Source organism: Oryzias latipes, chromosome 14 (genome assembly GCF_053564925.1).
Source record: "Oryzias latipes strain Hd-rR chromosome 14, Olatipes_Hd-rR_3.1".
NCBI classification, from domain to species: domain Eukaryota; kingdom Metazoa; phylum Chordata; class Actinopteri; order Beloniformes; family Adrianichthyidae; genus Oryzias; species Oryzias latipes.
Genome location: NC_136250.1, coordinates 4,647,369 through 4,663,443, shown reverse-complemented (window position 1 = coordinate 4,663,443; position 16,075 = coordinate 4,647,369). Strand labels below are relative to the sequence as shown.

The window sequence follows — 16,075 nt, the reverse complement described above, 5'->3', positions numbered from 1 at the left end:
TGTTTGGCAGCATCAAGACACAAAACACACATTTGGTGGATAGGTTTGGTTTATTAAACCAGCATCAGCTCATCTCAGAAGGTTTCCAATTCCACACATGACTCAGGAAGGAGTCGCCGGACGCTGTAAAGCCGTCTCCACTTCACACAGCTTCCTTTAATGAGGCTTCACAAAACGGTACATTTACAGAGCAAAGAAACCAACATTCACCCATGACTTCTCATTTTCAAAAAAAGTTGTTTTATTTCTTTCAGCTAACCTAAAATACAACTAGCATGTCCAGTAAAAAAAAAAAAAAAAGTAATTTTTAATAGGAGTACAAATTGCTGACTGTTTTCTGTCAGTGCTCAATGTGAGTTTGTGAAAATGCAAAAGAGCCTTTTAACTTTAATTTACCAACACCACACAGGCAAATTAAAATGGTCATGCAGTAATAGGAGAATAGAAATAAAAGGAAGCGGGGTTTAAGGTGTAGGGAGGGGGGTGTGGCTCTAAATATACTAAATATTAACAAATATGAACATGGCCAGTGCAACCAGTTAGCAGGGACAATCCTTTTGGATGTGGTAGTGTTGAGGAAAACCCTGTTACTTCTCTTCACACCACTGGTTCTCTTTGCGTACCTGTGGACAGAGGGGAACGGTGAGCTTTCAACGCTTTGTTCAGCCCTGAGCTACACTCCCGTGCAACACATTCACATCAAATATTTCGTGCAATACTTTTTTTTTCAGTCCAACAAGAAGAGAAAAAAAAGATGGAATCAGTACCTGGGCTTCCTCCTCCTCTGTGAAATCATTTTTGATGTTGAAAGTCTTCCTGATCTCCTCTGGGGTTTTGCCTTTAATCATGTTGGCCACCGTCTTGCAGGTGACATCTAACAGACCTTTGATGTCCAAATAGTTGGCAGCCTAAACAGAAAGTAAATAAACCAAATGAAACCTTTAAGAGATGAAAAGGGCACAGTCGGCAGGAACTGGCAGACTGACTTGACCTAAAGCAGGAAAAAAGTTTAGGATGAAAACTAGACCACAGACACAAACAAACAACTTTGACTTTATGCTTCATGGGGACATTTGGCATGAGAACCAAGATGGAGGATTTTTCTTTAGAACTTTGTTGCACGCTCTCGTACGGGGTTGACCTGTACGGGGGTTGGAGGGTATCGGGTTGTCCGGGCCGTGGAGGGTCCTAGAGAGGAGTGGCCGCACCCTGAAGGGAACACAGGTGTGTCTTGTAGTTCCCTTTAGCCTGGCTGGGGTCGGGAACCCATGGCTCACGAGCCACGTCGGGGTGGGGGGTGGGGGGCAGTAGTATTGGTGCTCGAAGAAAAAAAAATCTGCTCCACTATCAGTTTCCTATTATCTGTTATATCACAGAGTTGGTACCAGCCTGAAACCTATGCACTGCCTTAAACTCACCACGCATCAACCAGACAAGACCATCAGCAAAACCACCATGCAGCACCAGAAGTCACATTAATGCTATGAAATCATCATTTATTAGCAACAGCATAATGTAGCGTCCCTTTCCCACACTGAGGCACAGAGACTTAATCTCTTTTAAGGTTCTTTATTCTGGTTACTGTAGGCCGTAACCAATGGCGTACAACTTATCCAGCAACTCCTGAATCTCTCCCACCGACAGAACTCCAACTTTTTATTCCCTCCTCCCTCACCAGCCCTCCCATTTCCATTATTGGGCCCACAGCTGAACCCCATTGGTCAGAACTCCCCAACGACAGGCTGAGCGACAGAACTGAGGGCCAACCAGCATCTCTGCTTGATGCGTTCAATGAACTCTGGAACTTAGAACGCAACCCAACAGCCACCCAGTCTAACTCAGTCCTCTACAATTACAATGTTATTGAAAAGAATCCACAGACTAATTGTAGTTTAGTTTTAAACATATTGAATGGCTCTCACAAAATGACATTTAAAAATATGTGGCGTTCATGGCTCTCTCGGCCAAAAAGGTTCCCGACCCCTGCCTTATGGGATGTCATGAATGGAATGTACCACTGTCATGTATCAGGAGGTTTTTGTAAGGATAGTGTAAAATGCCCACACTTCAAGTGGGTGAAGCAGTAACACAGTGCCCTTACACCACAGTCTAGTCGTTAGTAAGGCGCAAGTACTGACCCGTTAGCAACCTCAGGCTGAAGCCGCATGTGTTCAGGTGTACACACAAACTATGCAGTGGTCGTCTAATTTCCTACATTCTCACAGTCAGGCTGCACTGTAAGGAGTGAGCATTTATCACTTGAACATTACTGACATCTTGCGCAGAGATCAGGGTTAGGAGGGGCTGGAAAAATCTGTATGACACGCCTGCACCCCACTTCATCCATATGCATTTTTAAGCCTTCGCTACAATTTTTCACCCGCAGGATGTCTACTAAAAAAGAAAAAAAAATGGGCATGAACATTTTCACCCAGTGGTCTAAGACCTTAAAATTTCTTGCGGGCCACCTCCCTATTATTTTGCCCACAGACAGCCTAAACCCACCCATAAGGACAGTTGTCAGTAAAGCGTTACTCTCAAGTTAAGAAAAATACTTTTACTAAATCTTTTAGAAATTACACTCCAAAAAAGAAGAAGATTTTCTTTCCCCCTTTTGTAAAACAGAAGACTTTGTTTTTAATCAATACCATGGGGCTGATTTAAACAGCCCCATCTGCCCCAAGAGTTGCTCTCTGTCCTGAGCAGTGCTCACCTCAAAACCCAAAACTCAGATGGTTCTTTCAACTTCAATCCAACATTTGAGTTAAATGTAGCAACCATTTCTGCTTGTAAACAAAATAAGCGTGTGTGTGTGTGTGTGGGGGGGGGGGGGTTTCTGGAGTCACTCGTGTCTCACTTCCTGGAATGACTGGATCTTCCAGTAACCGTTTCCCAATCTCTCCTGGGTTCTGCTCGGGTTACCTCTCACATCACGTCACATGGCTGGTTTGTGAGAACCACTACCGGCTCTCTGACCGCTGACGACCCAACGGCATTAAAAAAACATCTTCCAGCTGTTGCCTGGCAACAAATGTTTAAATCATTTGTTACCCAAACAAAAGAGTCAGTTATAAAAAAACTATTACAAATAACCTTAAAAAATAAATCTAACAAAAAAGAAAGTCAACTGCAAAACTGAGAAAACTTCTATAAATATAAGTGGCTGTGTTGATAAAATACTTCACTTTTGGTTTGATTTACTATTTTTAATGTTAACCATTTCAGTGATGCAGCCTCACAATTTACTGAGAAGACCAAGAAGACAGCAAAAACAAAACCATCCTTGCTGCTTAACAGTGCTGGAAGGTATAGCTAGACTTTGGTCTTAGACATAATGATCCCTGGTGTCTGCCATCACTAGTAGTAGTCTTATTTAAAACACTAAGGTTTGGTACCCAGGTGTATTTAAATGTATTACCAAAAAACAGAAGTATTTTTCCATTCTGTTATTCTGACACTTTTGTCACACATGGAAGGAAAACACTTTTCTCCTTTAATCATGTAAGTCCCAGAACTCTTTCATCCAGCAAGTGCAGCAGTCAACAAGTGCTAACAGGGCATTTTAGTGGTACTTTTTGTTTAACGATTAGACCAAACAGAATTTATCATTTTAACTAGGCGTGTTTTTAAATTAATAAACTATGGCTGGGTTGATTATATCGATTCGTTGATCCAAGCCTAATGGATCAATAATCGATCCATTAAATTAGAGATCAATCTTTCATGCCTTTCCTTTACCGGTGACCTAACCCATAACAGCAGTAAACCCAAAGTCTGCTAGTTTGATGCTAACATCTAACAGAATTTCCCGTAGGACCACTTATGCTAACGCTTGTTCGACTGAAACTTGCATTACTGCCTAAATGAACAGCTTTATACACTCACAGGAAGGAAGGAAATGTCCAAAGTCTTCTAAGGAAACATTTTTTTCAAAGTAACTCTTTGCTCAATCTTCTGGAATATGGTGTAAGGCTCTAGCGTGAGCTCCACCTAGTGGACAAACAGAAACACCATGCAGGAGAGGCAGAAAATAATGATCTGCACATTTTTGTTGGAGCTTCTCCATTTGAGAAACCATGGAACACTGTGTGGTTTTAACGGCCTCATTGGTTTATTATTTACCTACCACATTTTACAGTATGTAAACTGTAATAGAATCAAATAGAATCTGGACATTATTGGTGACACCCAGCCCTAAAATAAACTATGTCAAAACGACGGTTACTGTGCTAAATCTGAAATGTACTGACCAGAATGAGCTCAAACAAGGTGCCCTGGTCCACTTTAAGAAACTCCTGGTCCCACACTGGGATATCATCTGTCCTCTTCTCTTTGTTCTCGTCATCTTCAGGAGGAGGGGGGTCATCTTTGTGATGGGTGCACCACTGAATCACCTAATAATGACACAGTCAGATTAACTAGCATCCATTTATTTCACATTTATTCAACATTTTAAAAAATTGGTTTTTTTAAGGGCACTGTAGCCGGCTGAAAAACTGTACAGATATTGAAATCTTTTTTAAATATTTCCTTATTTTCAAAAGAACATCTCAAAAGTGTTGTTTTTTTTCTACTTAATGCTTTTTTTCTAAATAATTTTCAATTAAATGTGAGAAAAGGTAAAAAGAAGCTAATATAAAAGGTGAAAAAAGGAAACTGAGGTCTGGAACAGTGAGATTCCTTTCACCATTTAAACTGACTAATCACATTTGTGAGTTCATAAAACTGAACAGCTAAGTCAATTAAGACCCATTCAAAGATAAGTTGTTAAAAGGTCAAACTTCTCAGAATTTGCAGCAGGTTACTTTAAATTTCATTTCATTCATAATTTATTTGACAAACCTCAAATGTATTTAAAACGCAAGCACTTAACTCAGTGTTTACAATGCTAGAATTATTCAATCACCACAGGTTAATTATAATTAAATGATCCAAGAGCATTACAAATTAAATCCTTGCTTCTGTACCTTTTTGAGAATGGCGGCATTTACATTAGGCAGGGGAACTGGGTCGTCGTCTCCTTCATCGTCCATCCCCAAATCTGTCCAAATGAATTTAAAAATGAGTCAAAACTAAAGCTGGCAGCAGACTTACTGGTTTAATTTAAACTGTGCAAATTCCACTGTGTCTTACCTTCTAACATGGTCTTGATGGTGACTGACTGTTTAGCTATCTCAACGTCCACCTCAAAGATTTCTCCATCAGAGCTCTGCAGCTTTATCGTGGGCATAATCTGAAGAAAAAAAACAAACAAGTAATGTATTTTAACACCGACAGATATAACTTCAGGTTAGCGAGTAATGACGTCCAACATGCCAAGCAGATGCTACACACAGGTTTACGTAGTCCTTATCATTTTAAAGTTTTCACCCAAAAACAATGTAAAATGTATTTTTGTTGCATTGACTGCTTGGGGTTAGCATGTAAATACAAGAGCTAGCTAAAGCTAACATTTACGTGAACCGGGAACGCGTTCAAATTTGTCATCTTAGTTGTCGTGGTTCTATTTTAAATGACGTTATTTCTACTACAAAGGTTAAAGATTAAATGTTAATCACGAAAAAAATGATATGACGACGTTAACAGTTAAGCTACTTCGGTGCTACTTCACAATGCAGGCAGCTTAGCTAAACGCTACATAGCTACAGACAGTTAGCAGCTACATCGAGGCGCTTCAAATGACTATGTAAATCACACGCACGCAACCGTTTGACCTCAAATCTCACGCGTAACTCGTGTAAAAAGATATATTCGCTGTAAAACAGATACCTACTGTGATTTTTGACGGAAATTCAGAGGCGAAATTCCCCTGTAGTTAGCAGAACGGGCCTTACAGACGCGTAACTCCCGAGAGCAGTTGGAAGTATCTGGATGGCAGGAAGGTGGGGGAGTCTTCTGCCGCCTACAGGCGGAAGGCCGTCATGACAAGAGAGCAAAGGGAGGGACTGCCGCTCTGCCGGTTTAGCCTGTGGTAGTGCGATTATTATTTAATGCTTTTGTTTAATATAACAGCATAGATTATTATATTAAAATAAATGTTAGTAAAATTATTTAATGTTAAAAAAATAAAACAAATCAGTTTGACTCCAGGTTTTCTTTTTTATCAAAATTTTTGTACTTAAATCTTCTTTTAGATTACTACTTACTAGTATAAAGATTTTAAAATGCGACTTAATCAGAAATAATAGTGTAAAAATATGCTATTCATGCAAACCTTTACAAGTCTGACCTATATTTTTGTTGCGTGTATTAGCACCTTTTGACCGCATGGTGGCGCCTGTTCCTTTCGACGTGTCCATTCGAACAGTTTCCTAAGCCAATTATATGACCCACTTTATTTCATTTCATTTATTTTTGCAATATAATAAACGCAAATCAATTTAACTTTACTCCACCCCAAGTAATTGCCACCTTTTTAATATTTTCAGCAGCATAAAATAAACAAAAACATCAATGTCACCTTAATCTTTATTGTTGAAATTTCCTATTACATAATATAGAATTCATGAATGAATGAAATTGAACATCCAGCATCTTATAAACCAAACTGCATTTATCAGTCTAAAAAGTTAGGACAACAAAGCCTTATGTATAGCTTGATTTAGGGGAATTTTATTGATTTGCAATATTTAAAAAAACATAACAGTGTGAATCTTTCATGTTTTTTTTATAACTTACATTTCTTTAAATTTACAAAAGTGCAAACAGAACGTACGCATTTTTCCTTAATATAAGCCAAAGCTGGTGTGACTCAAAGTGCCAAAAATGAAATCTTGGAGATTGGTGCCATTAGTCCAGCTACGTGCAAACAAAAGAAGGAATTTACACTTGACTTAAAGAGGAAAGGGGATATTTAGTACAGTCGTCAGCACTGATTATTAAAATGGTAATGGAACACACACCCTTTGGTCCACCCACAGACACAAAAATGCTTAAATAGGTCTAAGTGTGGATATACAATGTGCACTGCTGTGATGCTCCGAGCGGTGTCCCAGGATCCCATTCCACATTTGAGTTATTTTCAGCCGTATATGCCATTCTAGGCCTGGACTGTACGCATGGGTCTAATGTTAGAGTTTACAGGAAGTAGTCCGGGGTGCGGCGGGTTACATGGGGTTCCCCTCTGCGAGGCGCAGGATCAAACTGCAAGCTGCAGGACGAAAGGAAAAGTATTTTAAGACGTGCAAAAGTTACAATTCCCACCTTAAACTATTGCATCTGATGTTTTTAATTTATGTACTTACAAGGAATATTTGAGGGTGTCATCTAGTTCCATAATAGCTGCCTGGTTGCCACAGCGATAACAGTAGTTAGGAGCGCTGAATATCGTCACCACGTTCCTCTCATGGCACCAGTTGTAACCCTGAAGAGAGCAGATGTGTTATTTACAGGAAGAAAATGATCCAAAACAAACTAACACAAGTTCTACTGTTTGTCTTAATAAGCTCAAAATAGTAAACATTTTCCAGATGAAAAGTAAAAAAAAAAAAAAAAAAGTCAACGTTAGGTCAAAGTTAGGTTTTTTGAACTATGCACACCTCCATGACCAGCTGGTGGGCTCGAGAGACCAGTGTGAGGCGGTTGGCGTGGTTGAAGGTCTCAGATATGTCCTGACCAAAAGTGTAGCCTGCTCCTCGAGGAGAGATGCCCCAGCCGCCGCGGTCGTCAGGGTCCGACCACAGCAGGTCGCACATGGGACCCTGGAAACAGAGATCACAGGTTAGAACTGGAACAGGCCAGCTCCCGATTCTGACCGCAAACACATTCAACAGGCTATTTATCCTGGTGGCGTTTTATTTGTAGTTAAAAACTAAACACAGTAGGTGTAAAAACCACTCTGATTATTTTTTGGATCTATTTTAAAAGATTTCCCAGTGGTCTTTTCATTATGATTATGCCGTTTTTAGCCTAAATTTTAAAAAGCTGTGTTTTTTTTTTAAGGACAGTTTCTGCAGAGCAGCTGTAGTCCTTTATCGAGCCGTAAAGTTTTGAGCCAGACGCCAACTCAGACAAGGAAAACAAAGACGTACATGGATCTAGTCGTCTACAAGTGTTGGAGCGGAGCGGAGCGGAGAGCTTGTGGCCCCGCCCACAAATAGGCTCCTTTTCAAATGGCCTTTTTTCATCTGCTCCTGATTCACAATGATTTTAATAAAGAAATATTCAGAAATGCTATTTTATTCTTAATTCTCTCGATAAATGTCCTCCATTATCAGAAAAAATGCCACCAGCAGATGTTTAGGTTTAGACTTTTACCTCATGTGGCACCTCCTGCAAACGGTCCAAAGCCCTGATGTGATCCAATGTATCTATGGACGGGGACAGGCCTCCATGAAGGCAGAAAATCTGATGAAATAACAGAGAAGTTCATTTACCCACAGAATTAGCTCTGAATCTTCTCAAGATTTCCAGTTTAAAACAAACATCTTAAAACTACCTTTACTAGGTTAAATGGCAAGACAGAGCCAACCCAGTCTGTTGTGATCGTTTTGGTTTCTATCAGGGGTTCCTCACCTGAGAGTCTACCAGGGCAGTGAGGGGGAGGTAATCAAACAGGTCTGTGAAGTACTTCCAAACGTTAGCATTTCCATATTTCCTTAAGCACTCGTCATAGAAGCCGTAAACTTGTGTGATCTGTCTGCTCTCGTGGTTCCCTCTGAGGATTGTGATGCGCTCCCGGAATCGTACCTGTAATGCAAGCAGAGAAATCTAATTCACCTGAAAACACAATCACGAAACGGTCATTTGAAAACACCTTTTCTTTTTAATAGAAAAAGGGGTCACAAGTCTTCCATGACTCACTTTTAGTGCTACAAGTAAAGTGACGGTTTCCACGGAGTAGTACCCTCTGTCCACATAGTCCCCCATGAACAGGTAGTTTGTGTCAGGAGACTTCCCTCCGATCTTGAACAGCTCCATGAGGTCGTGGAACTGGCCGTGCACGTCACCACATACCGTCACGGGACATCTCACTTCCTGGACGTTTGATTCCTTTGTTAGAATCTCCTTTGCCTGAAAAGAAACAAGAAAAAGAGTTGATAGTGTCTTGTATAACAGAGAGACAAGACGTTGAAATGTGCAGATTATTTTGAGTTTATATCTGAGTGAGCAACACTGCAAATGCGTTACAATCCACAAGAGGTGTGTTTGGGCAAATTCCTACATGGTTCCTTCAGGATGCAGCATTTCCTGTCAATGATATTGCAGCTAGCATAAATGCTTTCTTAAGGCTGTGCGCTTGTGTCCTTCTTGCTGTAGAACAAACAGTTCTGGCTGTGCTCAAATACCACCAGAAATAAATGAAAATGGGGCCCCTAAAGCTAAAACTAGGAGAGATCGTTAGCATTTTAAAATGAAAAACAAAGAAGTCATTTCATTGGGCTCAACTTATTACATGTGTTATGGCCATAGCTGTTAAACACTCAGAAAAATACAGCTTTAGGCTGGGAAAAAAGTATATTTGGACTGTTATTGCTTCCTCCCACAAAGAGGTCTAAAAGCAGCGGATGCAGAGTCTGAGTCATTCTGCAAATGTTCAAAGTACAAGTCCTTGACTGTAAGGCTGCTTTTACACTGAGGTGGCCTAAATCAAACTAAAAATAGACGTATGATTTAAACAAATGTGGAGACTGAAATCAGAGTCTATTCTCTGAGTTTATTTCTGACAGGTTTATGTGAATAAAGGTTTGGTACCAAGACTAAGCAGGGCTGAAACTAAGAGGCAGGACATGTGCAGGACTGGCCCTGAAGCCGGGGTTTTTGACCCGTTCTTAGAGACCAACGTTGCATGACTGGCTCCTTCAAAGCTCTTTTGTGTATCCATGTGGAAAATCCATGCTGGAGGTGTGGTGTTTGTCAGCATTTACACGATGCTCCTCCGACCAAACAACGAGGCTGGCAGGCTGGGACTTGGCAGCGATGCAGCCAATGCAACGCTGCACACTGCTGACCTATATTCCACGTATCCGTCCTGTGGCTTTACCACCATGTGGCACAGGCTCTTTCAGCCGCCAGAGTCAGGATGGCAGCTTGACCAGAGCTTGTGCCTCCAAAGCAATTGAGTGACTAAGCCTGATGGAATATTCTAGACGTCTGCAGTAAAGTGGAACAGCAGCATGCACGTTTTCAATCCACTATTTGGAGCCACATAAAAGGAAAAACTAAGTGGGTCAGGTCAGCCTTCACTGCATTCTTCTGCTCTTCTAATTACTGCTAGTAATAGTAACAGTTCACTTGAGTACAATCACCCCCGAGTTGCCTCTGGGCAAAACCAAAACGGATCATTGACAGTTAAACACAAGTGGAAATGATTTAAAACAGAAACCACTAAAACAAAGGGAGTAATCTGAAGGGAAACAGTACCGTAAGAAGATTCCTGGCTTGTTTTGTCTTCTTTCCAACAATGTTTGAACATTTGAAACCACTTTGCACTGATTTCCCTGAAATAATCAGGTCCTTTTCTTTAAGTATATCTACAAATGTGAATGCCTGATACAATCAAAAATAAAATCCTTAATGTGAATACAACACATGTTGTGCTTTCTTGTTCTAGAGAACTGTCAGCTGTTTAGCTTCATTTCACTTCAAGGTTTCTTTTCTGTTGGAATTGTATTTTTCATACAAATATTTCCCTAAAAATGTAGCTTTAACTCCAGCACTGTTGGCTTTTGTTTGGACAAAAACAGTCAACCTCAGCCGTTCATCTGCTTCATTTTGGGATGACGTAACCTCAGAAAAACAATGAAAAACACCATGCAGGATTACTGTTATCTAATCCATTGCATAAACCCAAAGACAGTGTGACCTGCTGCTTTTGTCAGCAGTACAGCGTCCCACTGAAAGACAGGCAGGCAGATTTGGCACCAGGACCACACCTGACCTGTGGCCAACAGGGAGGCTCCAGATGATGGATGTGCTAAAGTTTGTCAGACAGCACACAGGCCAACCAGAGATGCTCTAATAATCCCATCAATGCATATGCTACTGAGAATCTCCAACCACAAACCATGATCTCATCTGAAATGTTTACGTCCAGAGTTTAGCATCGCCGGCTAAACCACAGCCGACATCCACATCAGCAGAGGCAGACTGACGGAATGCTGACACACTTCAGAAAACTATCATTCCAAATACAAGAATAACGACCAGTGTCTAAGTCCTAGGGCTAAGCCATTGATCAAATTAATGGACCAATTTAAACTTGTTTCTGGCGATTTAGTTTTTGGAAAATGCAGATTTTATTTTCCATATTCTCTGCTCTTTTGCACTCTGTTGTTCACAAAGTGCAGATGTGAAAACAGCAGCAAGCAAAGAGGAGCTACTTCAGTGAGACGAAAAGGCTGAAACCTCTCATCTTCTCATGAGGCGTTTTTCAGCAAGAAGACAGAAACAAAAACTGTTGTTTTTATCTGATGTTTTCATTATATTGCGACTTCCTCCCAGTTTGCATTTAACATAATATCATTTTTAAAATAACACCAATAGATTTTTTGAATGTAAATTGATGGAACATTTGCTTGGTGTTTTTTTTTTTTATCTACAGAGGTTTTGACTTTAAACTTGGAGCATCAAACCAAATGCAATAAAATCCCTTTCAAAGGCTGTTGCTACCAAAGATGCTCTGCCGTGTGCGTTCTAGTATTTCTCTTTATGAGATGCTCACAAAACATCTGCTGCATTGATCTACAAACATTTTTAAAACTTTTTTCATCTTATGTAAGAGTCAAATTCTCAAAGGAGATGTTAAAATAAAGTGGTTTTTTTTTAAATATATTCCATTAATTGTATTTTTCTTAAAGAGAGTAAAAGCAGGGAGAGAGAAAAACACGATTAAAATCTAAATTTGGAAATGAAAGGAATGAGATTTTATTTTTTGGCCATATTGCCCCGCTCTACTAGGTCCTTGTGTGCAGGGGGGAATTTTTGATCCCTCTCCTCCAGGTAAAATGCTGACCACGCACAGTAAAGTAGAGCTTTCTTTGTTTGTTTTTTTTAAAATAGCATTTTCACACAAACACGAGTTACATTAAATCCTCCAACGCCAAGGCACGGAGGTATTCCATCCTTCTAATATTTACACCTGACAAATCTCTAACTGTTTAGGTTTAAAGAGTCAAAAATCCCACAGCTTTCTGTAGACGTTTTCCATTCAACAAACAATAAAAAGGGACAGTGAAGGTAGAAAACTACGGTGGTCCTGAGGTGCAAATCACTCAATGCAAAAACATAATGAAGATCCCAACGTCTGCTCACCTGTTAGACAGGACAAGTTAAAAAAAATTATAATACAAAAAATTAAGAAATAAAGATCCCAGCAACAAATAAAAATACATTTTGAAAATCAAAACACAATTCAAAAAAGAAAAGAAAAAAAGAGACAAATATCATCATCATCAAATCAGTGAGATTCTATTTTGTTTCCTTTTTTAACATTTAATTTTGATTCCTGGAAATTCTTTTTGTTTTCCTGGTTTTTTTCCTGCATTTTGGTTTTTGGATCTTTTTTTTTTGGTTTCTAAAATGTAGTGTTGTGAAATTATTTGTTTCCGTTTAAGCCGTCATTTTAATCTTTAATTTGTTTTTACATCAAGTGATTTGTTGGTGTGATTGGCACTTCAGGGCCACCGTAGAAATACGACAAGAACAATGGACCGATCCATCTGAGCCATTTATTTAGCACTCAATTCTATTTTCACAGATAATTGACTGGAACAGAAATCGGGTTCCTGATAAACAGAAAACTTTACTCCGCAGTCATTCAAATATTGACTGAGTTACAGCAGATTTCATTACCAAGCAGGGCTTTGTAAACAGACTGCATTAGCAAAACACCTGCTGGCTTTAGAGAAGAAAAGAAGTCTTCAAAGAAAGGCAGGATTTTAGGTTTTATTTGTCTCGATTGGCTGTAAAAGCAGGGACTAAAGGTTGCCTGAAGAAGGCTCAGAGAAGGCTGGAAAGCAGAGACTGAAAATAGATTACACAGCACGCCACACCCCCCCAAAACAGAGACATGCTCGCTGAATCCTCACTCCCACTCCCATCCCCTTTAGCAGCAAAGGCTTTGATAGTGAAGGTGATTCTACTGGAAATCAATCGCCTCCTCCGCTGGTTTTTCATGTCAGGGAGGATGTGTGATGGGCGTGGCGTGCTGAAAATATTCCAGCTCTGAGCCGGGGATGGGTGCGTGCACGGAGACGTCTCCCTGAACCGCCATTCCCTCCCAGCTATTTTCATGGCATCTCTGCTCCGTCAGGAGGCATTCGTTGCCGTTCTTGACTTGTTGCCGTTTCCGTATCAGATGTCAGACGGTCAAAGTCAAAGCATCTGCTGCTTCACGCCACGACACAACAGACCCGCAGTTCTAACGACAACAGCTCCACATGGAGGATGACACAGCAAAACAATCATTTTGAAAGACAAATGGAGATTGAGAACGGTGTGTAATTTTAAAATGATGGCTCACAGGGCAACCGAGACAATTCTGTTTTTAATTTAATGGGTGCAAGCACAAGACCTGGGGGGGGGGGGGGGGGGGGGTGTGCAATTTGAGTATTTCCTCACATATTTTGAGGAGCTAAAATGGGGAAAAGCTCAAACAGAAAAAGGTTTACAGCTGGAAAACATCAAACCAAACTGGAACAAGCTGCTTTCAGTCAAGCCCAGATGCCATGAAGCTCCAGATGCTAACGTTCAACAGACCTGAGCTGAAAGAAAAAACTCCATCTGGCTTTGACTTCAACCAGTAGAATATTTGAGAAAAGATAAGTTTAAAAGAAATCTCATTGGGTTCAAAGAAATAGCACTTTCACTCTACTCTCAGGACGAATTTTTCCTCTAAACCTAGAGACATTCAGAGCTAAAGATCGGCACAGAGATCGGGGTTAAGCCGCAGCTCAGACTGCTATAGTGTGCAGAATCTGTTGACCAGCTAATAAATAAAGCACAAGCATATGTAGACTTCACATCCAGCAAATGTCAACATCAGGGTTAGGGGTGGATAGGCTGCTACTTTATTAGCAAAGTCAGCAGCTTCTCAGCCTGGAAATGGTTTGCTAGCACTAGCACTCCACTTTGCAGGATGTATGACCCATCAAACAACCCAGGGACAAAAGGAAAGCATGCATGCATCCTTTCTAAAGATGAACAATAATTAACTGGTTGCCTCCTAACCATTATCACTACTTAAATGGAGAAAACCATTAGAACTCTGAAAATACTCTTCATTCATTATGTTAATTAAAGACCCACTATGATGAAGATCCTGTTCTTTGGTGCTTTAACATGTTCTTGTTCTGTGATGATGGAGGACATATATAAAGAAAATGTTGCTCAGAATTGCATTTCTGGGTTTTTCTTTTGTCAAATGATTGTGAATGAGGAAATGATCATCGGCACACAACCTCCCTGCTCTGCTCCGTTCTGATGCATCCACTTGTAGACAACTAGATCCACGAACGTCTTTGTTTTCCTCGTCTGGGCTGGCATTCACCCCAAAACTGTACAGCTGGGTTGCTCAAATACTGCTCAACCATTTTTGTTGCACTTGTAATGTTAAGTTAGGGGTGTGAGTGGCTGTTAGCAAGCAGGAGAGCATGTAAACAGTTGTTTGATAGGAAGTGGGGGCGGGGTTGCTCTGTGCCAACAGTCACAACTGAGGCAATTTTCTAATGCCACACTGCACAAACTATGTACGCCTCACCTAATGCCATAATTATTAGTAAAAAGAACCCTGGGAACGATTTTACAAAAGATCAACAGATGGGCGGAAGCGGACCTTTAAACTGCATCCACTGCAGTGAAGCGCTTTCAATGTTTATTTCTGCACCCAAAAGCCAGACTGGAAGCTAAAGAACCCTAAATGAATAAGAGCTTAAAACGGGATACAATATAAATGTGCTCTAAACTTTATATTCAGTGAAGATAAAGGTTAACAACTAAAAGAAGCTGACTAAACCATTTACGTCCAAACAGCCTGAGTTGACCAGAAAGATGCCTGATTAAAATGATGGTTTTACTGCTACAGAGTGGGGTTACTTTCAGAGCAGTCCCAAAATCGGGGGGCTTATTTTAGCCCCCGGGATGGGGGGTGGGGGGTAAGTAAAGCAGACTGGGGCTTTTTGCTGCAACAGCTGCCTTAGGGAGATGCTGCAGTCACCGTGGCGCCCGCGAGGAGAGCAGGGAGGGGAGCGCCGCTTCCAACGGGTCTGCACCCCGGTAAATCCCACGAGCTGCCCTCCGAGCGTTATTTCCTCCCCCCGCGAATGAGCAGACCGCTCAAAACCATCACAGAGTGGGGTTTGGCAGTGAGGGTCTAATATCGCGCGGTGAAATCTACACTCCTTCTACTATAGACGCCATCTTAAGAATCTCTGAAAAAAGCCACAAGGAGGAGGAGGAGGCGCGAGACCAGACGTTAACAGAATTTGGGGTTTAAAATAAACTCGTCTTACCTTTTCACACAACGTTTTCACCTGTCCTTCGGTTAGCTGTTTGCATTCGTTGAGCTGCTCGATCCACTGATCGAGTTCTTTCGTGAACGCCTTTTCTTCCATTTCTGCTGTTTTTTCTTCACCGACAGGCGCCGCGGCGGTTCACCAATGAGACTCCGACTTCCCTGAAGCTTACAAAACGTTGACCGCAGGAGATGGTTTCACTCCGACCGACAGAGGCATGGACCTCCAGCTGCCAGATCACTATGAATTGACAGAAGAGGGGCGGGAGACAGCTCTGTTTGGCGATCCACCCTGAAAAATGGTTCATGTGAAGACGTCAGTGGTCATACGCTGCATTTCCGGCGAAGATCTTCAAGATAAAAGCACCACGCACCAGACTTACCCTGTATATAATATTTCAACTAATTAGTGGTTCATCTGTTTTTGTTTCCTCAACACCTATTCTTTTTCCTCTATCAAATTTTTTTTCAAGATATTTATTTAGAAAAATCACGGTCAAATTAAAACAAACACTGTTTCTTGTTTCATTTCATTTTTAAAATGCTTATTAAATTAATTTGCTCTGAACAAAGTAAATGTAATATCGATTTATCAAATGTATTACTAAATTTCATCTGAAGTAC

The 16,075-nt window shown here is 40.7% G+C and overlaps 2 protein-coding genes across 2 annotated transcripts; both read right to left on the bottom strand.

The window, feature by feature from the left end:
• Positions 1–31: 31 nt before the first annotated feature.
• Positions 32–5,998, bottom strand: skp1 (S-phase kinase-associated protein 1). The gene is made up of 6 exons (XM_023962241.2): positions 5,774–5,998; positions 5,134–5,233; positions 4,968–5,041; positions 4,251–4,394; positions 768–908; positions 32–623 (listed from the first exon to the last, which is right to left on the bottom strand). The coding sequence occupies exons 2-6, from the start codon at positions 5,228–5,230 to the stop codon at positions 588–590; spliced, it is 492 nt and encodes a 163-aa protein (XP_023818009.1). The 5' UTR covers positions 5,231–5,233; positions 5,774–5,998; the 3' UTR covers positions 32–587.
• A 452-nt stretch (positions 5,999–6,450) lies between these two features.
• ppp2cab (protein phosphatase 2 catalytic subunit alpha b) lies at positions 6,451–15,791 on the bottom strand. Its single transcript, XM_004076061.5, has 7 exons — positions 15,450–15,791; positions 8,803–9,012; positions 8,515–8,688; positions 8,257–8,346; positions 7,539–7,700; positions 7,245–7,363; positions 6,451–7,150 (listed from the first exon to the last, which is right to left on the bottom strand). Exons 1-7 carry the CDS (start codon positions 15,549–15,551, stop codon positions 7,078–7,080), a joined length of 930 nt encoding a protein of 309 aa, XP_004076109.1. The 5' UTR covers positions 15,552–15,791; the 3' UTR covers positions 6,451–7,077.
• Positions 15,792–16,075: the final 284 nt, after the last annotated feature.